General features: G+C 43.9%; 1 protein-coding gene across 1 annotated transcript in view; it reads left to right on the top strand.

Moving 5' to 3' along the window:
• The window catches only part of ITGA9 (integrin subunit alpha 9), a 246,282-nt gene that overhangs the window by 36,962 nt on the left and 191,346 nt on the right, over window positions 1-17,974 (top strand). The window contains exons 10-14 of the mRNA XM_030971864.1: window positions 408-513; window positions 1,924-2,018; window positions 4,939-5,029; window positions 5,547-5,592; window positions 9,011-9,165. Of these exons, the coding sequence (XP_030827724.1) occupies window positions 408-513; window positions 1,924-2,018; window positions 4,939-5,029; window positions 5,547-5,592; window positions 9,011-9,165 (493 nt within the window). The remainder of the gene's footprint in view (window positions 1-407; window positions 514-1,923; window positions 2,019-4,938; window positions 5,030-5,546; window positions 5,593-9,010; window positions 9,166-17,974) is intronic.

The raw sequence follows: 17,974 nt of genomic DNA, 5'->3' as shown, positions 1-17,974 counted from the left end.
GAGTTTAGCTGAATAAACTCAGACTGGGGATTTTGGTCATTGGATGTAAGAAGAGCAAACTCTGGGCTGTTATGTTTTAGGCATCTGTAAACTTTCATGATTCACCAGTCCCTGTGACTGCATTTAGTTACACCTCTGGGTTACTGTTTAGTTAATTTAGTATTTTGGTTAAGTCATGCACTCCTTTGTCTTCTCTTTCCCCTTTAAAACTAAAATTCAGAAGGTTTAAAACACAAGTAAATTTGATTTCTAGAGCCCAGGTAATCTCACTGCAAAGAGAGCAAGAGACAGGCTGCATCTTTGCCCCAGGTCATTCCCACATCACATGGGCAGCTTCCATGGGGAAGGCTTGCCTCATCCAGGGCTTTCACCATTTCCCTGACTTTTTTTTATTTCTTGCTTGCTAGGGAGTGCTGGAAGAGCAGCTCACCCTGGATGGTGACAGCGCCTATAATGCACACTTTGGGGAGAGCATGGCTGCCCTTGGCGATATTGATGACGATGGCTTCCCAGGTCAGTGAAATTTCCTCCATGGCCATTTCTCCATAAGTGTGAGCAACACTGGTGACACTGTCTGTCTTGCATGGCATGAATTGCTTATCCAGACCTGACTAGCACCTGGGTTCAACCCAAAGATAAATCTGCTTGTGTAGGATTTGTGTGCTAAAGTGTTTTGTAGCTGACTGTCCTTGCAGTTGGTTTAGTTTGTCTCTGTGCAGGTCGCATTAACATTGCTTTGCTTTCCTTGCTGTTGTATTTTCTTATTTCCCATATGGCTTATAAAAGCTGTAGATACCCTCATCCTGAACAAAAAGAAACCTATGTCTGACTTCTTTCTTCTTGTCCATTTCCCAATGTTTCCAAGTCTTTCTGGTTTTGTTGACATAATCTCATTTCTTATCAGGAAGTATAATTCAGACATAACTTCTCACTCCTGATAACATCTAGTCCATTAATTTTTCTCTTTTGCTTTGTTCTCCCCCTGCTCAGTGTGAGACCCCATGCTGTGAGAGCAGTAGGTGAGAACAAAACGTCGATGTTCCTTTTCTGCCCTAGTTTCTGGAAGTGCAGATTAAAGACTTCTAAACAAAGGCCAATTTAGTGTGTGCTTGGATTTATTTCTTCCAGGCCACTCAGGACACAGTATCCCATTAAGCCTAACCCAACCTCGTTGCAGGTTGCCCTCACAAATCATGAACATGCTTTTCCTCTGCATCTGGACATGTGCTTGTGTGTACTTGCTAATATTTATAGTCAGTCATGGTGATGTTGAGACTGGAGAGGGAGTTGGATCAGTCCATGGGTATAAAGCAATTGTGAAAAGCTTAATTTTAGCAGATAGCATAGTCACTAGATCCACGTAGGAGAGGAGAACGGGAGGTAGGATCATGCTCTCTGTAGGAGTTTGCAGTTAAGTTGGATCAATTGTAATTTGAAAAGTTACTCTCAGCAGTTGTTTTTGATTCTTGCCTATCCATTTAATATCCCCAGCCTCTTTGTGTACCCTTGGATTTTCAACCAACCTTAAAGTACTGCTACAGTAAATATTTTGCTAGTCTTGGTTCACAAAGCTGATTTTCTCATGGGTTGAAGATTTGGTTATGAAAGGATTCTAAATTCATTTTTTTGAGTATGGTTGCTGGTTGATAAATACATTTTTGTAAAAGAACATGTGTCTAATTAGGCACAACATCTGATTATGTGAAACATACATATGTGTACAAATTCATATGCATTTGTGTATTTTTAAAGTTTATCTTAACAGGAGATCTTAATTAAATCAAATAAGTTCTTCTACAGTGGTTCATATGAACTGATGATCACCTTTACATGGGGAGTTGTTTTCCTATGGATAGCTGTATCCTAAAGTTAGGGAAAAGTTGGATTAATGGAATGGATTGTGAAATCTGCACTGTTTTACAGATGTTGCCATTGGAGCGCCTAAGGAGGATAACTACATAGGAGCAGTATACATTTACCACGGGGATGCCAATGGTATTATACCTCAGTACTCTATGGTATGTGACGCTATTGTTTATGATCCCAATCTGAAAGTCACTTTCCCAGGACCTGCAGAAATAAACAATACTTAAGGGTCCCTTAATAGGTAACCTTGTCATAGCTCTATATCCTTTTCTCAGTCATGGTTTGAAGATAGCTTCTCCCAAAATTTGTCTGTATCTATGCTGAAAGGTAAAATTATATCTTCTTGAAGCAAGCAGAGTCTCAAAAGTTGAGTGTTAGTTTATAGGGATAATACTAATGCAGAGGAAAAATGAAAACCCTGGAAAGGGTTTAAGCATGCAAATTATGGAGAGGCCTGTGGGAAACTGGGAGGTTACACTTTCTTCCTGTAGAAACAGACTTTGTGAGAATGAAGAGTTACTAACTGTTCTTTTGTGTCTCTTTATCCACTTTATTGGCCTTCTTGCATTCTGACAATATGTCAGAAGGCCATTCTTAGGTGCCATCCCCCTTACCCACTTATGATGAAGTAAAACCTTGTTAGGGATATGCTATGGTGTCTTGTGCAGAGACAACAGAGTGCAATTTAGATGCTGTAGTCAGGCAGTAGAGAAGATAATTTTATGCTCATGCTGCCCAATGTGTCTCTGTCTAGCTAGTCTCTGTCTAGCACATTTCATTGTTCTGAAAGCCTGACTCTTCCCTCTCTCTCTGTGTTTGATGTTCTGGTTGTTTTGTTTTGTTGCTGGGTGGGATCCTTCATAGTAAATCAGTTTTCACAGAATTAAAGAGTTCAGTGGTTGTATTGGCAACTCTTTCAACAGGCTATAAAAGTTTAGTCCTTCCTTTACCATGTATATGGCATGCACTGCTTTTGAGGGAAAAGGAAGTTAAGTGACTCTTCAGTGCATTTTAGAAGTATTCATAATGTATGGCATGTGGAGGATTCTGCCTGCTTTTTGCCAAGAGCCACTGGTTGGGAGGTTCTTCTCTGAAAACCCCAGAGCTTTCCAGTTCTTGCTGAAAAGGATCAGACTTTTTTGGTTTTTTTTGGTTTGGTTTTTTTTTTTTTTGTATAATTTAGTATAGTTTAATTTTTTGGTTTGGTTTGATTTTTAGTTGCACTTTTTTTTTGGTCATTCTTGGGAAAATTTCACATTTTTTAGGGACAGATCAGCAGGGTGGGAAGGAAGGCATCCTGTTTTAGATCTCTCCCTCCCTATTGGAGCAAGGCCAGCAGATACAGCACGTCTCTCTGTTTGGTCAGTGGGAAAACACCCAGCTCAAGAGTGTGGCAGGGTATGTGGTCATTGACTCTTGATAAAATGTTCCTATCATTGTCCCATGTCCTGAGCAGCCAAGAAGGCATCACTTACAGGCATTGTCTCTCTGCCATTTCCCTGTGTCTGGTGCAGGGCACTAGACACGTTGCTGGTTCAAGTCCTGTGTGCAACCAAAACTGTGTAACAATTTCATCTTTTTACCTATCTGCCCCTGGATTTTAACCTGGAGATGGAAGACATTTTGTATCTTATTACTATATTCCTGATCCATTTTACTGCTGTGGAGTTCCTCTTTGAAATAAGCTGAGGGGGGTGTCCAGCAGGGTATATATTTTCACCCTTTTTAATTTGTTAGTTCCTCCTCCTCCATCCTCCTGTTTTCATCATTTAAAGTGCTGCTAAGTGTCATCTTTTGATGTCTCTTCAGCAGCTTCAGTGGCAGCTATTAGCAGAGGCAGCTGACTTGGCTTTGTGTCCTGCTATTTTCATTTATGGTACTTAAAAGCAGCGTTATTCTTCTGTCTTGTAGGCTGAAAGAGCCCACAGATGTCTTTTAGGTGTTTGCAGGTGGGATTTACCACCCTAACTGGGATCCCCAAAAATGGAATGTGAATGTAATGTGGGGATGAAATTACTTCCAGTTGTCTTAAGCTTACCTGCCCACAAGTAGAAGAAGTGATCTGTACTTGGAGGAGCACTGTTTTCCTGTAAACTAACTGTCGGGATATCTTTTTTAGCTTCAACTAGTCTTTTTTCCCATTAATTTCCTGCCTGATCTTTTGTCCAATATTGCATTCTTTTATGGGAGGGCCAGGAAAAGTTGGTCACGTGTCACAAACAGTGAAGCACCTCCAACAGACTTAAAATTACTTCATGGTTTCCTCAGTCTGTAACTTCTGCAGTCAGAAGTTGATTTGAGTTCAGGTCTTGCATTGGTGGCCCAGCAGGATGATTGAAAGCTGGGTGATTGCCTTCTTAGAAAAAGAGCTTTTGATATGTCAATTTGCTTCAGACATTTGCTTTTACAATGTAAATCATTTAGAGAAAGTTTTGTGTTAGTAATTAAAAGAAGAAAGAAACTATGTTAGAAGTCAATTAATCTTTATGTGGGGGAGGCAAAAATGAAATACAACATCCAGACTGGCAGAAAATACTCTGTAATAGATGATGGAAACCAAAATTTCCAAGTGGGATGAGAATTAATCACTTTGATTTTGAGTATGCTGGCAGACTTGGTGAAAAGAAATGGTAATGCATGATTTTCTGTTTTAACTAATCATTAATATTGTTAAGATGCTTCTTAAAACTTTTATTTACAGAAATTAAGTAATAAAAGAAAAAATCTCTTAGGTGCAGTTATATTTTTTCCTCATGCAGAAATCTGTTTGATGTCTTCCTTATTTTGCTTAGGTCTACATGAGTATTGTAATGCAGGTGTGGGTTTTTAGTTCAAGTCAACACTGGTCTCCTACTAGCCGGGGGCAGAAGGGCAGTTGACAGCCTTCCTGTTAGGGCTGTGGGGGTGCAGTGCAAGACAGCCGATGCGTAGCACTTCCAGCCCACAGAAGAGAGACCCAGTGGCCATGGAAATCATGCTTAAATGTTTTGGAATTTTTTGTTTTGGTAATGGGTTTTTTTTGGAGGATTTTTTGTGTTAATTACTAATTTTACTTGTATGTTTTCTATGCAGAAGCTGTCTGGACAAACAATAAACCCAAAGCTGCGTATGTTTGGCCAGTCCATATCAGGGGGAGTTGATATGGATAGCAATGGTTACCCAGGTGTGTCAATTACTCTGGCAGTGAAAGCATCAGGAAAATATATCAGCAGGCTGAGAAAACAGCAGAGCTGGTTGTTTTCAGGCTCCTAGTTCCTGCCATTGCAGGTGGTCAGTGAAACTGAGCTGCTTTTTCCATTTCCCTTCCGCCACTCAAAACTCCTGATAAAAATTTTCAGTAATTGCCTAATTAAAGTATTTGGACAGTTACAATGATTCAGTATCTGGCCAAGGTTTTAAGTTACTGGGAAGCTGCTCTGTCAGGACGGCAATCTTAAAATAACTGAAAAAGTAGAGAATAATATAACTGTAGTAATAAAAATCAAACAATGAAGCAGAAGTGAACATCACAGAACTAATCCTTTAGTTACAAGACCTATGACATAATGATATTTAATGGGACAAACTGGCTAAGTCAGAAAATGCTTTTTTTAGATTCATGCTCTGTGATTTAGCAACAGATTTGAGAGAACTGAATTTTATGCCTCCTTTGTAACTGCTCAATGTTACAAACTTTTCAGATATGACTGTTGGAGCCTTCCTGTCCGACAATGTGGTACTTCTGAGGTGAGATATCTTTTTCATTCACTGTTGTCTTCTTCTGTTTTCTCTTTATATCTTATGTGGTCTCAGTCCAGTTTACTCCCTAGTTTATTGTGGCCAGAGGAAGCTAGCTGGATTACTTTTTAAGCAAAACCTTAGACATGGATGGTGTCAAAGAATGCAGTCTAAACAAAATAGAACAGTGGGGGGTGATAATACCAGGATAATACCTAGTCTATGAAGAAAAAGGGTTAGATCTGAAAGGAGATGTATTGCATCTCAGTGCCTCTTTAGAAAGGTTGTTCCTGACTTGTGGCAAGGCTTTTTTATTATTCTGATATTTACTGAAAGTAAATCAATGGTGATTAAAGGGAATGCAGTTGAGCAAAAAAATGAGCTGTGTAGGATGCCAGGATGTAGTTTTGCAGATACAGATAAATAGATAGATAGATAGATAGACAGACAGACAGACAGATAGATAGATACACACTTTTGCATATATATAATTTTATAATGGGATGCAGAGTGAAATAAAAGTGTTTAGGGAAATGAAATATGAATACGTTTTCAGTGCACACAGGAGCTGGGCTGCTGTTTCGAGTTTGTGAGTTAAGTGTAATTGCTTGTTCCATCTTATAGAAGTGGGACAGCTTGGTTCACCAAATTATGCAGGTGGAGAGTTAGAGTGCAAGTGACCTGGGTAACAGAATGGAAAACTGGATTTTTGTCAGTAGCTCCTTTGTTAAACTTGTTAATATTAAATTAAAAAATCCGTTCAATACTTAGATATCTTTAGGAACACCTGCATCTTAATGGAAGATATAGGGATGTTGTGACCCAGGTAAACAAATGCTGGAGCTGCAGAACAGATGTCCCAACCTTCTTCCTGTTCAAGTCAGGAGAAACTTGGCTCTGTTTCCATTTGAATCAGTTACAGTGAAGAAAAAGAAAAAGGAGAGGGAGGGAAGAAATACTCTTGATGATCAGCATGGCAAATGGTCAAGGCTTTTGAAGAGTTTTCTGTTTCTTCATCATATATACAGAGAACGCAAATAAACTGCTTCTGTAAAAAGGTGTGCCATGCCCCAGATGGGAATTCACAGTTTCACATCTCTGAAGCTGCTAGAAAGAAAACAGCATTTTTCACCTACATTGATGTTACTTGCAGAGAGGGGAAGACGAACTGAAAGGCTTATTGTGATTAAAACCACATACATCACAACAGCATGATGACCTCTGTTCATGCATTCAGTTATGCTTGTGCATTTCAGGGGAGATTAGTGCATTACTGACTAACTTTGTGAACAGCTTGATTAATTGCTGTTACTCCCAATTTACAGTGTGTCCCTCTTGCAGTTAGGATAAAGAGATAAACTTTTTCTCTCCTGTGCATCCCCTCACCCTTCCTGCTTTTGTGAAGTTCTTTAACCAAAACCAACTAATGTTTTGCCAAGTGATATTTAATGCCTTTGGTTGAAGCCTTTCTTGACTTGGGGCAGACGCATTCTGTTGATCATGTGTGTGTATGGCTCTTTGACAGATGCATTGGGTTGTTTTTCCCCAGTGAATAACCAAGTGACATAGCATTAAGGAAAAATCACAGAGAAATATTTTTTTGAAGGAGAAATATTTTTCTAGATGAGTTATAGCATTTTCTCTTTTATGTCTCTCTAAGCATTCAGAAAGAGCAGGTTTTTTTGAAGGTGTGAAATGATCATAGGATGATGACTTTTTTTCCTCCCTTCCCCCTGCCATATGTATTTCTAAGGCTAGAATTTCTTTTTATCCTCCATCTCAAAATGTGAACTTGCACTGTTACTTCAGGCTGTGGTAAAACAGTCTGAGCAGCTGTATTGCAGATTGATGTGAATCTTGTTCCAGTTCCTCTGCTCTCTTCTCCCTCTCCCCTACCTCTAAATTTAAGTGTCTTGTGGAGTGAGAGTCCTGAAGTGGTTTACAAGATCTGACCTTGCATGGCTGCTGGAACTACCTTAGAACTGAATCTACTGGTTGCTGCACATTTTTTTTTATTACTGTAGTTGATTTTGGAAGAACATGTTCATCTTGAATGCATACAGAATTGAAAACAGGAAGAATAACACCCATAATTTTTGGGCTGAAGTCCTGCCCTGGAGGTGGCTCAGGAGGGCCTGAGTTTCTGGGTTGCATTTTCCCAGTCAAGCTGCTGGGACTTCTATGTTGTGTGAAGAAGGAAGCTGTTGAGGAATACATTCAGCGCAGGTGGCTTGGTGTGTGAACTGCAGATTGAGCTCTGGGTGGTGGGAGCCCAAAGCAAGGGGACACTTGGGGACACTGAGACATAGCAGGAGCTGAGGACTCAGGAAGCAGAGCAGAGGCTTTAATGTGCTTGGACTGTGAGGCTATAAAAGCCCACGGGGTCCTTTATTTGGGGTTCCTCCTTGGAGGCACCACCTCCAGCTGTTTCCATGTTACTGCACTGCAAATAAAAGGCTTTATGAAACTATGGGAAACCTGGTCTGACTGTGTGGGTGTGGTGTGTGTAGGGAGTCAAAGCGGGCGCCTGTCAGCTCACTGGAGCCACACACTGTAATGAGCTTTGGTCCCAGCAGTTAAAAGTCTCTGGTGGTGGGAGTGTGACTGCCTGAGTACCTCCTGGATGGTCAGACAGAGAATTTCCTTAGCAAGACACCTGTGCCTTAAGGCAGTCAGCTTGCTCTGTGATTCTGGCTGAGGTCTCCCTCAGCCAGGAGTACTGGTAGCAATAACCTGGTGCTGGAGTTGCAAGAGTAGAAAGCTTTTGTTCACAGTGCACTGGATAATTCCTGAAACACAGTTCAGCAGTGTGGTAAGAGTATTCAATCCTTATCACTTGCCAGGAGGGAATTAGCCAAACCTTTCCTCCAGAAAACATGGATGTGGTGTTTGTTGTCCCTCTTATGCTGTCAGAAAAATTATGTATGAATCCATCTCCTGTGGAGGACCTCTGTGTTCTTTCCTTGACTTTGAGATCACAAATTTCCCTGTAGACCATTCTGTGGAAACCCAAGTCTCTCCCTACCTGTCTCTGTTCATCCAAGATGGTTAGCAACCAGTCTCATTTGCATGAACTTGTTCTTGTTTGCTCTTCTGGTAATTTTGTTATCCTCTTCAGTCATCAGGAAAGGTTATGCAATGTTTGCTGGAGATGATTATTGTTACTACATGTTATTAGTTTCCTCAGCTGCCTGCCTGCAGTCTGTATCTGAGCACTAAACTTCAAGCTGACATTACCACTTTCGTTTAAATGCTAGTAGCCCTTGCCAGCTAGATAAAATGCTAGTTTATCTTACAATTAAAATGTACTCTCTTATTTTTCCTGTCTGCTTGAAATTGGGCAGTTTACCAAATTGGCTGTTTTTTCCTTTTGTGGAGAATTTCCCTCTGAATGGTCACTCAGTTCTACTTCTCTGTTGATCTCCAGATCCAGGCCTGTCATTACCATGGATGTCGCCATTTTCCTGCCCATATCTATCAATATCACAGCTCCTCAGTGCCATGATGGTTTGCAGCCGGTGAACTGCCTCAATATCACAGCGTGCTTTCGTTTCAGTGGCAAGCATGTTCCTGGAGAAATAGGTAAGGTACCTGTGCCAGCCCTAGACAGGAGCACAGTAACAGGTTGACCCAGAGTCAAGGTCCCTCTTTGTACTTAGTAACAGAGCTTTTGTGTGAAATTAGTTTCAAGATTAACATGGGCCATACAATCCCAGAAAGCTGGACGCTTGAGGACTTTATTGGATGTGTTTTCACCTTCTGATGAGACTGACATAATAATGAGGCAGATTCTTCCTGTGTGAAATGAGGAAAATGTCTGCTTGGGCTTACTGCAAGGATAGAGAATGCAGCCTTCTGAGTTCATATTCCTATCTACCTCTTGATGATACATACCTGTATCCATATCCTCTATCAGTGTTATTAGAAGACAGGTATGATTTGCTCTGGATTAATAGTGTTGAAAGTCTGCAAGGAGCTGTTGAAACTGACATGAGAAAATTCTTTTCTGTGCATCAGTTTACCTGTTTGTAAATTGATTATAAATAGCCTAGTATTTTACTAATTGCAAGAATATCTTCCAGATTAAGCGAAACACTTAGATTTTCTCAGGTGAATGGAATTGTGTAACGTGTAATTGCCCTAGCCTTTACATCTTGGCTCTATTGAAATACTACTCATGTCTTTTACATCTCAGTGCTTACAAATCTTAGTTGATTTATGGAGTGGTATTGGACAGATACAGCATTTCTAAATATTTAAGGCCTGGGTTAATTTTTTTCATGATGTTTCACCTTTGTCATGCTTTAAGAGTGGCAGAGGATTTGTACTGTACAGTTCAGCAAAGATGCCTCAGCCTCACAGCATGCTGTGTCTTGACAGTGAGTCTGGTGAGGAGCTGGGGGAAGCACTGCCTCCTCCTGCTCTGTGCCCTAACCTTTTTGAGCAGCTAGTTGAGACGGGTGAGTTGTATCTGTGTATCCTCACCTAAGCCTGCTGCAGTATTCTGTTTTTAATTAAGTCAGAAAAGGAAAAGGCTTCTTGCTACTTTTTGTGATAAATTTGAATGGCAGGTCAGGCCGACATCGGTTGGCCTGTCTTGTGGACATTGCCATCTGCACCTTTTCTAGAGCTTTCCGTGCCTCTGGGGTAATAGACCTAGGAGCACCCGGGTCCTCTCCCCCTTTCAATAAATTGAAAAGAGGGGCAAGGTCTTCGTTAGTCAGACCAAGCCATGGCCTTACCCAATTTAAAGACCCACACAACTTGTGGACATCTACAAGGGTCTTGATCTTTGGGTTGATTTCTAGTTTTTGAGGAACAATGGTCCTATTTCCAATTTCTAAGCCCAAATATTTCCAAGGTGGCATCTTTTGAATTTTCTTTTCCTGGAGCTTGAACCCTGCAACAATCAATGCATCGATCGTTAGGTCAAGCGCATGGGTGAGTAAATCATCATTGGGGGCACACACAAGAATGTCATCCATATAATGATAGATGATGGCCTTTTCTGCGGCTGCACGCGCTGGGGAAAGCAGGGAAGAGACATACCACTGGCAGATTGCTGGCGAGACCTTCAGGTCCTGAGGAAGAACTTTCCAATGGTACCTTTTCATAGGGGCTTCCATGTTAGTGGTGGGGAACGAGAATGCAAAATGCGGTGCATCGTCAGGGTGCAGGGGAATTTGGAAAAAACAATCTTTTATATCAATAACAGCTAATTTCCAATCCTGGGGAAACATTGTTGGGGATGGCATACCAGGTTGGGGAGAGCCCATATCTTCAATGACATTATTAATTTGTCGGAGGTCGTGGAGGAACCGCCATATCTTTTTGTCAGCCTTCTGGATGACAAACACTGGAGAGTTCCATAGGGACATGGTTTCCACAATGTGACCCTTTTTCAGTTGCTCTTCCACTAGCTCCTCGAGCGCCTTTATTTTTTGTTTACTGGGCAGCCACTGTTTCACCTCAACTGCTTTGTCTGTTTTCCACTTCAGTTTTTGGGTGGGGCGCTGTTCAATGACCACTGTACAAAAATGCTGTGGAGAGTCTGGAATATCAATTGTGACACCCCACTGGGCCATTAAATCTCTCCCTAACAAAAGTTCTGAATAATCTAACACAAATGGGTGAATATTTGCCAATTGTCCATTTGGTCCTTCGATTTGGATGATGCTTTTGGATTGTCTCGCCAATTGCATGCCTCCTACACCTTGAACGTGACTGGCAACGTTTTGCAAAGGCCAATGTGCTGGCCAGTCTTGTACTGGGATCACTGTGCAGTCTGCACCTGTGTCTACAAGCATCTCAATGCGTTTTGACTCCCCACCCCCACTGACATTACACCATGTTTTGGGTTTGTCTTTCCCAATAACTTGGACCCGGGCGACTGTGGGCCCTTGTTTCTCGGTGCTTTCAGGTAAAAACGGCACAGGGATAGCTTGTGCAACGATTTGTCCTTTGGGAAGAAACAGGGGTGGGTGGAAACAGTGCAGCCCGAGAACGAATTGCTCAGGATCTGATGTTGTCATTCCTGGAGCAATTTCGATCTCATGTGGTGTGTGTTTGGTGTCCCCAATGACGGCGTACCTAGCGAATTCGTTGCCAAGTACCCTTCTGTTCTGGGTTGGCGGAGACAAAATGCCAGTCAGTGTCTTTCAGGTGGAGTGATTCTGTCAGCTGCAACCTGTAAGGCTCATTGACAGAAGACGTGGTTAACATAGGTTCACCTAAATCATAACAAAGGTTATTTTGTTTCACTTTCAAAAATGGACCAGCAGTCGTGGTCTTTGAAGCATCTGCTTCACTTACATAAATATTAATATTACCACGTGCTTGGTTTATTTTGCTTCCTTTATTCCCTTGGCCTGCTCTTTTTGTGTCTGCACGCCTGGCAGGCTGGCTCCCCATTCAGTTTTTGTTGTTGTTGACCCCCGGGAGTGCTTGTAGTTCTCCCCCTGCCATTTCTAAATTCATCAAATTGCTTTTCAGGGGCACTGGCCACTCAATGCCCAAGGTTATTGCAAAGCAGGCATGGCTTTGTGGGGTCAACCATTGCTGGTCTTCACTGCTGCCCAGGGTACTGCTGTGCTGAGGGAATGGGTGCAGGGCTGGCAACGGCGACACGCTGAGGGAGTCTTGGCAGCAGCCTTGGTCTGGTGTCTTCAGCAACACTCATCAGAGACACCTTCCTGTTGCAAACTAGAAGCATATCTTTTAGTGTAGGGGGAGGTTCTAGAGGAAGGCTCAAAATTGCTGCTCGACACTGTTCATTTGCATTTATAAACGCCATTTCCTCTAAAACCTCTTCCCTTGCATTCTCTTTTTTAACTTGTATTTCAATAGCTCTAGTTAACCTTTCTACAAATTTTAGAAAAGGCTCTGATGGTAGCTGCTTGATCTTACTATAAGGTTCAAATGGGCCTTCAGGTTGAAGGGAAAAGAATGCCTTTTCAGCTGCTTCTTTGACTTTCTCCAGAGTTTCTACAGGAATTGCAGTAGCTTGGATTGAGGGTGAAGGCCATTGGCCCTCGCCAGAGAGATGCTCAATGGTAATTGGCATGCCATTGGTATCTTTTGCTGTGTGGCCTTACCCAATTTAAAGACCCACACAACTTGTGGACATCTGCAAGGGTCTTGATCTTTGGGTTGATTTCTAGTTTTTGAGGAACAATGGTCCTATTTCCAATTTCTAAGCCCAAATATTTCCAAGGTGGCATCTTTTGAATTTTTCTTTTCCTGGAGCTCGAACCCTGCAACAATCAATGCATGATCGTTAGGTCAAGCGCATGGGTGAGTAAATCATCATTGGGGGGCACACACACAGAATGTCATCCATATAATGATAGATGATGGCCTTTTCTCTGCGGCTGCACGCTGGGGAAAGCAGGGAAGAGACATACCACTGGCAGATTGCTGGCGAGACCTTCAGGTCCTGAGGAAGAACTTTCCAATGGTACCTTTTCATAGGGGCTTCCATGTTGATGGTGGGGAACGAGAATGCAAAATGCGGTGCATCGTCAGGGTGCAGGGGAATTTGGAAAAAACAATCTTTTATATCAATAACAGCTAATTTCCAATCCTGGGGAAACATTGTTGGGGATGGCATACCAGGTTGGGGAGAGCCCATATCTTCAATGACATTATTAATTTGTCGGAGGTCGTGGAGGAACCGCCATATCTTTTTGTCAGCCTTCTGGATGACAAACACTGGAGAGTTCCATAGGGACGTGGTTTCCACAATGTGACCCTTTTTCAGTTGCTCTTCCACTAGCTCCTCGAGCGCCTTTATTTTTTGTTTACTGGGCAGCCACTGTTTCACCTCAACTGGTTTGTCTGTTTTCCACTTCAGTTTTTGGGTGGGGCGCTGTTCAATGACCACTGTACAAAAATGCTGTGGAGAGTCTGGAATATCAATTGTGACACCCCACTGGGCCATTAAATCTCTCCCTAACAAAAGTTCTGAATAATCTAACACAAATGGATGAATATTTGCCAGTTGTCCATTTGGTCCTTCGATTTGGATGATGCTTTTGGATTGTCTTGCCAATTGCATGCCTCCTACACCTTGAACGTGACTGGCAACGTTTTGCAAAGGCCAATGTGCTGGCCAGTCTTGTACTGGGATCACTGTGCAGTCTGCACCCGTGTCTACAAGCATCTCAATGCGTTTTGACTCCCCACCCCCACTGACATTACACCATGTTTTGGGTTTGTCTTTCCCAATAACTTGGACGCGGGCGACTGTGGGCCCTTGTTTCTCGGTGCTTTCAGGTAAAAACGGCACAGGGATAGCTTGTGCAACGATTTGTCCTTTGGGAAGAAACAGGGGTGGGTGGAAACAGTGCAGCCCGAGAATGAATTGCTCAGGATCTGATGTTGTCATTCCTGGAGCAATTGCGATCTCATGTGGTGTGTGTTTGGTGTCCCCAATGACGATGTACTTACAACGAATTCGGTGCCAAGTACCCTTCTGTTCTGGGTTGGCGGAGACAAAATGCCAGTCAGTGTCTTTCAGGTGGAGTGATTCTGTCAGCTGCAACCTGTAAGGCTCATTGACAGAAGACGTGGTTAACATAGGTTCACCTAAATCATAACAAAGGTTATTTTGTTTCACTTTCAACAATGGACCAGCAGTCGTGGTCTTTGAAGCATCTGCTTCACTTACATAAATATTAATATTACCACGTGCTTGGTTTATTTTGCTTCCTTTATTCACTTGGCCTGCTCTTTTTGTGTCTGCACGCCTGGCAGGCTGGCGCTCCCCATTCAGTTTTTTTGTTGTTGTTGACCCCCCGGGAGTGCTTGTAGTTCTCCCCCCCTGCCATTTCTAAATTCATCAAATTGCTTTTTCAGGGGGCACTGGCCACTCCAATGCCCAAGGTTATTGCAAAGCAGGCATGGCTTTGTGGGGTCAACCATTGCTGGTCTTCACTGCTGCCCAGGGTACTGCTGTGCTGAGGGAATGGGTGCAGGGCTGGCAACGGCGACACGCTGAGGGAGTCTTGGCAGCAGCCTTGGTCTGGTGTCTTCAGCAACACTCATCAGAGGCACCTTCCTGTTGCAAACTAGAAGCATATCTTTTAGTGTAGGGGGAGGTTCTAGAGGAAGGCTCAAAATTGCTGCTCGACACTGTTCATTTGCATTTATAAACGCCATTTCCTCTAAAACCTCTTCCCTTGCATTCTCTTTTTTAACTTGTATTTCAATAGCTCTAGTTAACCTTTCTACAAATTTTAGAAAAGGCTCTGATGGTAGCTGCTTGATCTTACTATAAGGTTCAAATGGGCCTTCAGGTTGAAGGGAAAAGAATGCCTTTTCAGCTGCTTCTTTGACTTTCTCCAGAGTTTCTACAGGAATTGCAGTAGCTTGGATTGAGGGTGAAGACCATTGGCCCTCGCCAGAGAGATGCTCAATGGTAATTGGCATGCCATTGGTATCTTTTGCTGTGTTTGGATCAGCATGCAAGCCTGGGAGAACATCTTTTAGCAATTGTTTCCATGCTAATTCCCATAATTTGAATTCTGTATAGGTCATGAGGCACGAAAAAACCTGTTTTAAATCATGTGGGACTACTACAGTCCTACTCAGTTCAGAATTTAAAAGGCCACGAAAGTAAGGGCTGTGTGGGCCATACTCCTTATGGGATTTACAGACCTCTTTAATTAATTGTCGTCCAAAAGAGCTCCAATTAGCAGTTGGGGGTGCTCCCCCTTGTGCTGCAGGCTGATACGTAACAGGAGCGAATGACAAAATGGGACCCTGTATTGGGTCTGAGGTTCCCTGCCCTGTGTCCTTTGAATCAGAAGCATTGGGATCACACATACAGCTGTGGGGACAAGCAGTGGGCATGCCCCCACCGTGGGAACCCGGGGAGAGGGCGGGGATGCAATGGGAGCAGGGGGCAGGGACAGGGGGCTGGCAAGGGGCAGGGATACCGTGGAAATAGGGGGCGGGGACAGGGGGCAGGCAGGGGGTGGAGACGCCGTGGGAACAAGGGGGTGGGGACTGGGGGTAGGCAGGAGACGGAGACGCCTGGTGACATCACGTCAGCAGACGCCCCCTGGGCGGAGTAGAGGGGCGGAGCTGAGGGCACAGCAGGTAAGGGTGGGGGAGGGAAGGTGTCGCAAGGATCAGGAGGAGGATGAAGAAGGGGTTTTGGGATGCTTAGAGGAATCATGGGAAGAAAAAGACCAGGTGTGGGAAGGTGCCACGTGGCATCCTCTATCTTGTGGACACCCTAGGGAGTGGGGGCCATTTTAGGCATCACTGCTCTCTGAAAAGCTAACACGTGCTCTGGGTTTCAGAGTGGGGTACACAGGGTTTTGGGGAAGGTTCCACGCGGTCTGGCCAGGACTTTGTGGACAGGGAAACTCAGTCATTTTAAAGTGCTCAGGGAGCCGGCTTCCCACGGCATGAGCAGAGTGTGCTTTCTTTAAAATACCAAGTTTTGGGGTACAGGGTTTAGAGCTGGGGGGGGGAGAGACAGGGAGAGCAGAGGTACATTCCTTATTATTTGGCTTTTTCTCCAATTCCCTTTGTATGAGCAAGGCTGCTTGAACTTGTAAACTCCAGAACACAAATTTAGCTGAAGATGTGTTGCTGGACTGTCCCAAGGTTATCAAATCATTCCCTACTTTATCCCAAAATTGAATATTATGGACTTCTTCAGGGGAAATTTGTGGGAAGTGTAGAAAAAGCCACTTTATAAACTGTTTCAATTTTCCTTTAGAGAACTTTACATTTCCACTGACTAAAATTCCAACAATATTGTAATACACTCCTTTTTGTGCTGTGCTTAACTTTGAGCCCATTTTTAGATGTAAAAGGCACAATACAAACTCCCGCCAACCAAAGACAAAGCCAAAACAGCTGGTGATTTCTATAAAAACCACAGTTAAGAAAGCGATAGAGAGCAGATGAAAGCTTTTCACAATTCAGCTGCTTATACTTCTTTTAAAATTGCCGCCGGCAGCAGAAGGAGTCGGGACCCGCCCCTCCATGCCGAGAGACAGACAAAGCCTCCCCTGCCCGAGAATGCAGCCCCCCCGCACACTGCAAGCAGAAACCAGGGCTGCCCCGCGCCGCGTGTAGAGAGCCCCCCCCCCCCGCACCGAGATAGCCGAGCATGCTGCGCTGCCGAGCCGGGGGGAGGGGCAGGGAGAGCTCTCCTGCTCCTCCGAGCCAGTGCCGCGAATTAGAAAAGTAGCAAAGCCACGCCGCAGTGAGCTATGCCTAACAGGGTATCGCTCCTGCTCCGCGGGCCTGCGCAGCCTATTATGCAAGGGCGAAAAAGAACAGAACTCACGGCAGAGATTGTTTTTCGAGCTTCTACTCCCCCAAGAAGCAGAAATACTCACCGAAATCGAAGCTGTTGCTGGCAAGGTCAGGCACGGTGGTCTCTTCACCAGAATAGGACCCCACAGGCAGGAGAGGCTCCCCTATTCTCCCCTGGAAAATTGCTCACCAGAAAGGAGCTGCACTTTCCAGGGGCGCCGAGCAGTCCGCGAGACTTCTTGTGGGTTCAGTCCCAAAGTCTCTCCTGGGAGCAATGCAGCCAAAGCTCTTCCAGTGGGTGCTCAGCTGCCTTAAAGCTTTCCCGAGGTTCTGAGATTCCTTGGGGCTGCAGGTTCGATCAGCTGCACGATTGGGCGCCAAAATATTGGAATAATATCCCAATATTACCGGATGGAACGTGCCTGAGCTTGTCTGGTCCTCACTGCCTGACCAAAGGCGGCAGCTGTGGTGTTTCACCTCAGAGATACCTTTGGTTAGTTGTATGTTGCAGTTAGGCACTTGGAACAAGTCCAGGCAACAGGAACTCAGGCTCGACCTCTGATGGAGAAGCTTTAGGCGAGGCAAAGAGGAAAAGGAGACGGATCCGGCTAGGGGGTCATAATCCAGAGTTTATTCCTGGGCACGCAGGCCTCTGAATGTTGCAACAGCTTCAACTGAATCCCAACTGCATGGTCCCGTGTCTTTTTAAGCTCAGGGAAAGGGGGAGGGAAGGGGTAGGTGTGCTGCCAACCAGGTAGGAGGGGGGAAGGCTCAGGGGACAAATGACACTTGGATGGCCCAATTGTCCCCAGGGCTGAGAGGCATCTTTTGAACTTCACCTATCAGACGAAGGCCTTGCTGACCTTCTGAGATTGATGGACAGCTCTCAGCAGGAGGCAGGGAGAGGGAAAGGGAGAAGGTATTACTACACCCGGGAGGAACTGGGATAGGTAAAACAGGAAATTGCTTCACAGTGCAACATTTTTGCATTCACATGAAGTGAGAACTACAAGCAGCTTGTCACTGTCACCTGAACAGCTCAAAACAATGGAGTTACTATATTTAAGATTCCTCTGTATTCTAACATATTGGTGCAACTGAGACTTCAGTTTCG

The sequence above is a fragment of the Camarhynchus parvulus genome, chromosome 2, assembly GCF_901933205.1.
Source record: "Camarhynchus parvulus chromosome 2, STF_HiC, whole genome shotgun sequence".
NCBI classification, from domain to species: Eukaryota; Metazoa; Chordata; class Aves; order Passeriformes; family Thraupidae; genus Camarhynchus; species Camarhynchus parvulus.
The sequence above is the reverse complement of the archived record's forward strand: the minus strand, read 5'-3'. Positions and strand labels throughout refer to the sequence as shown.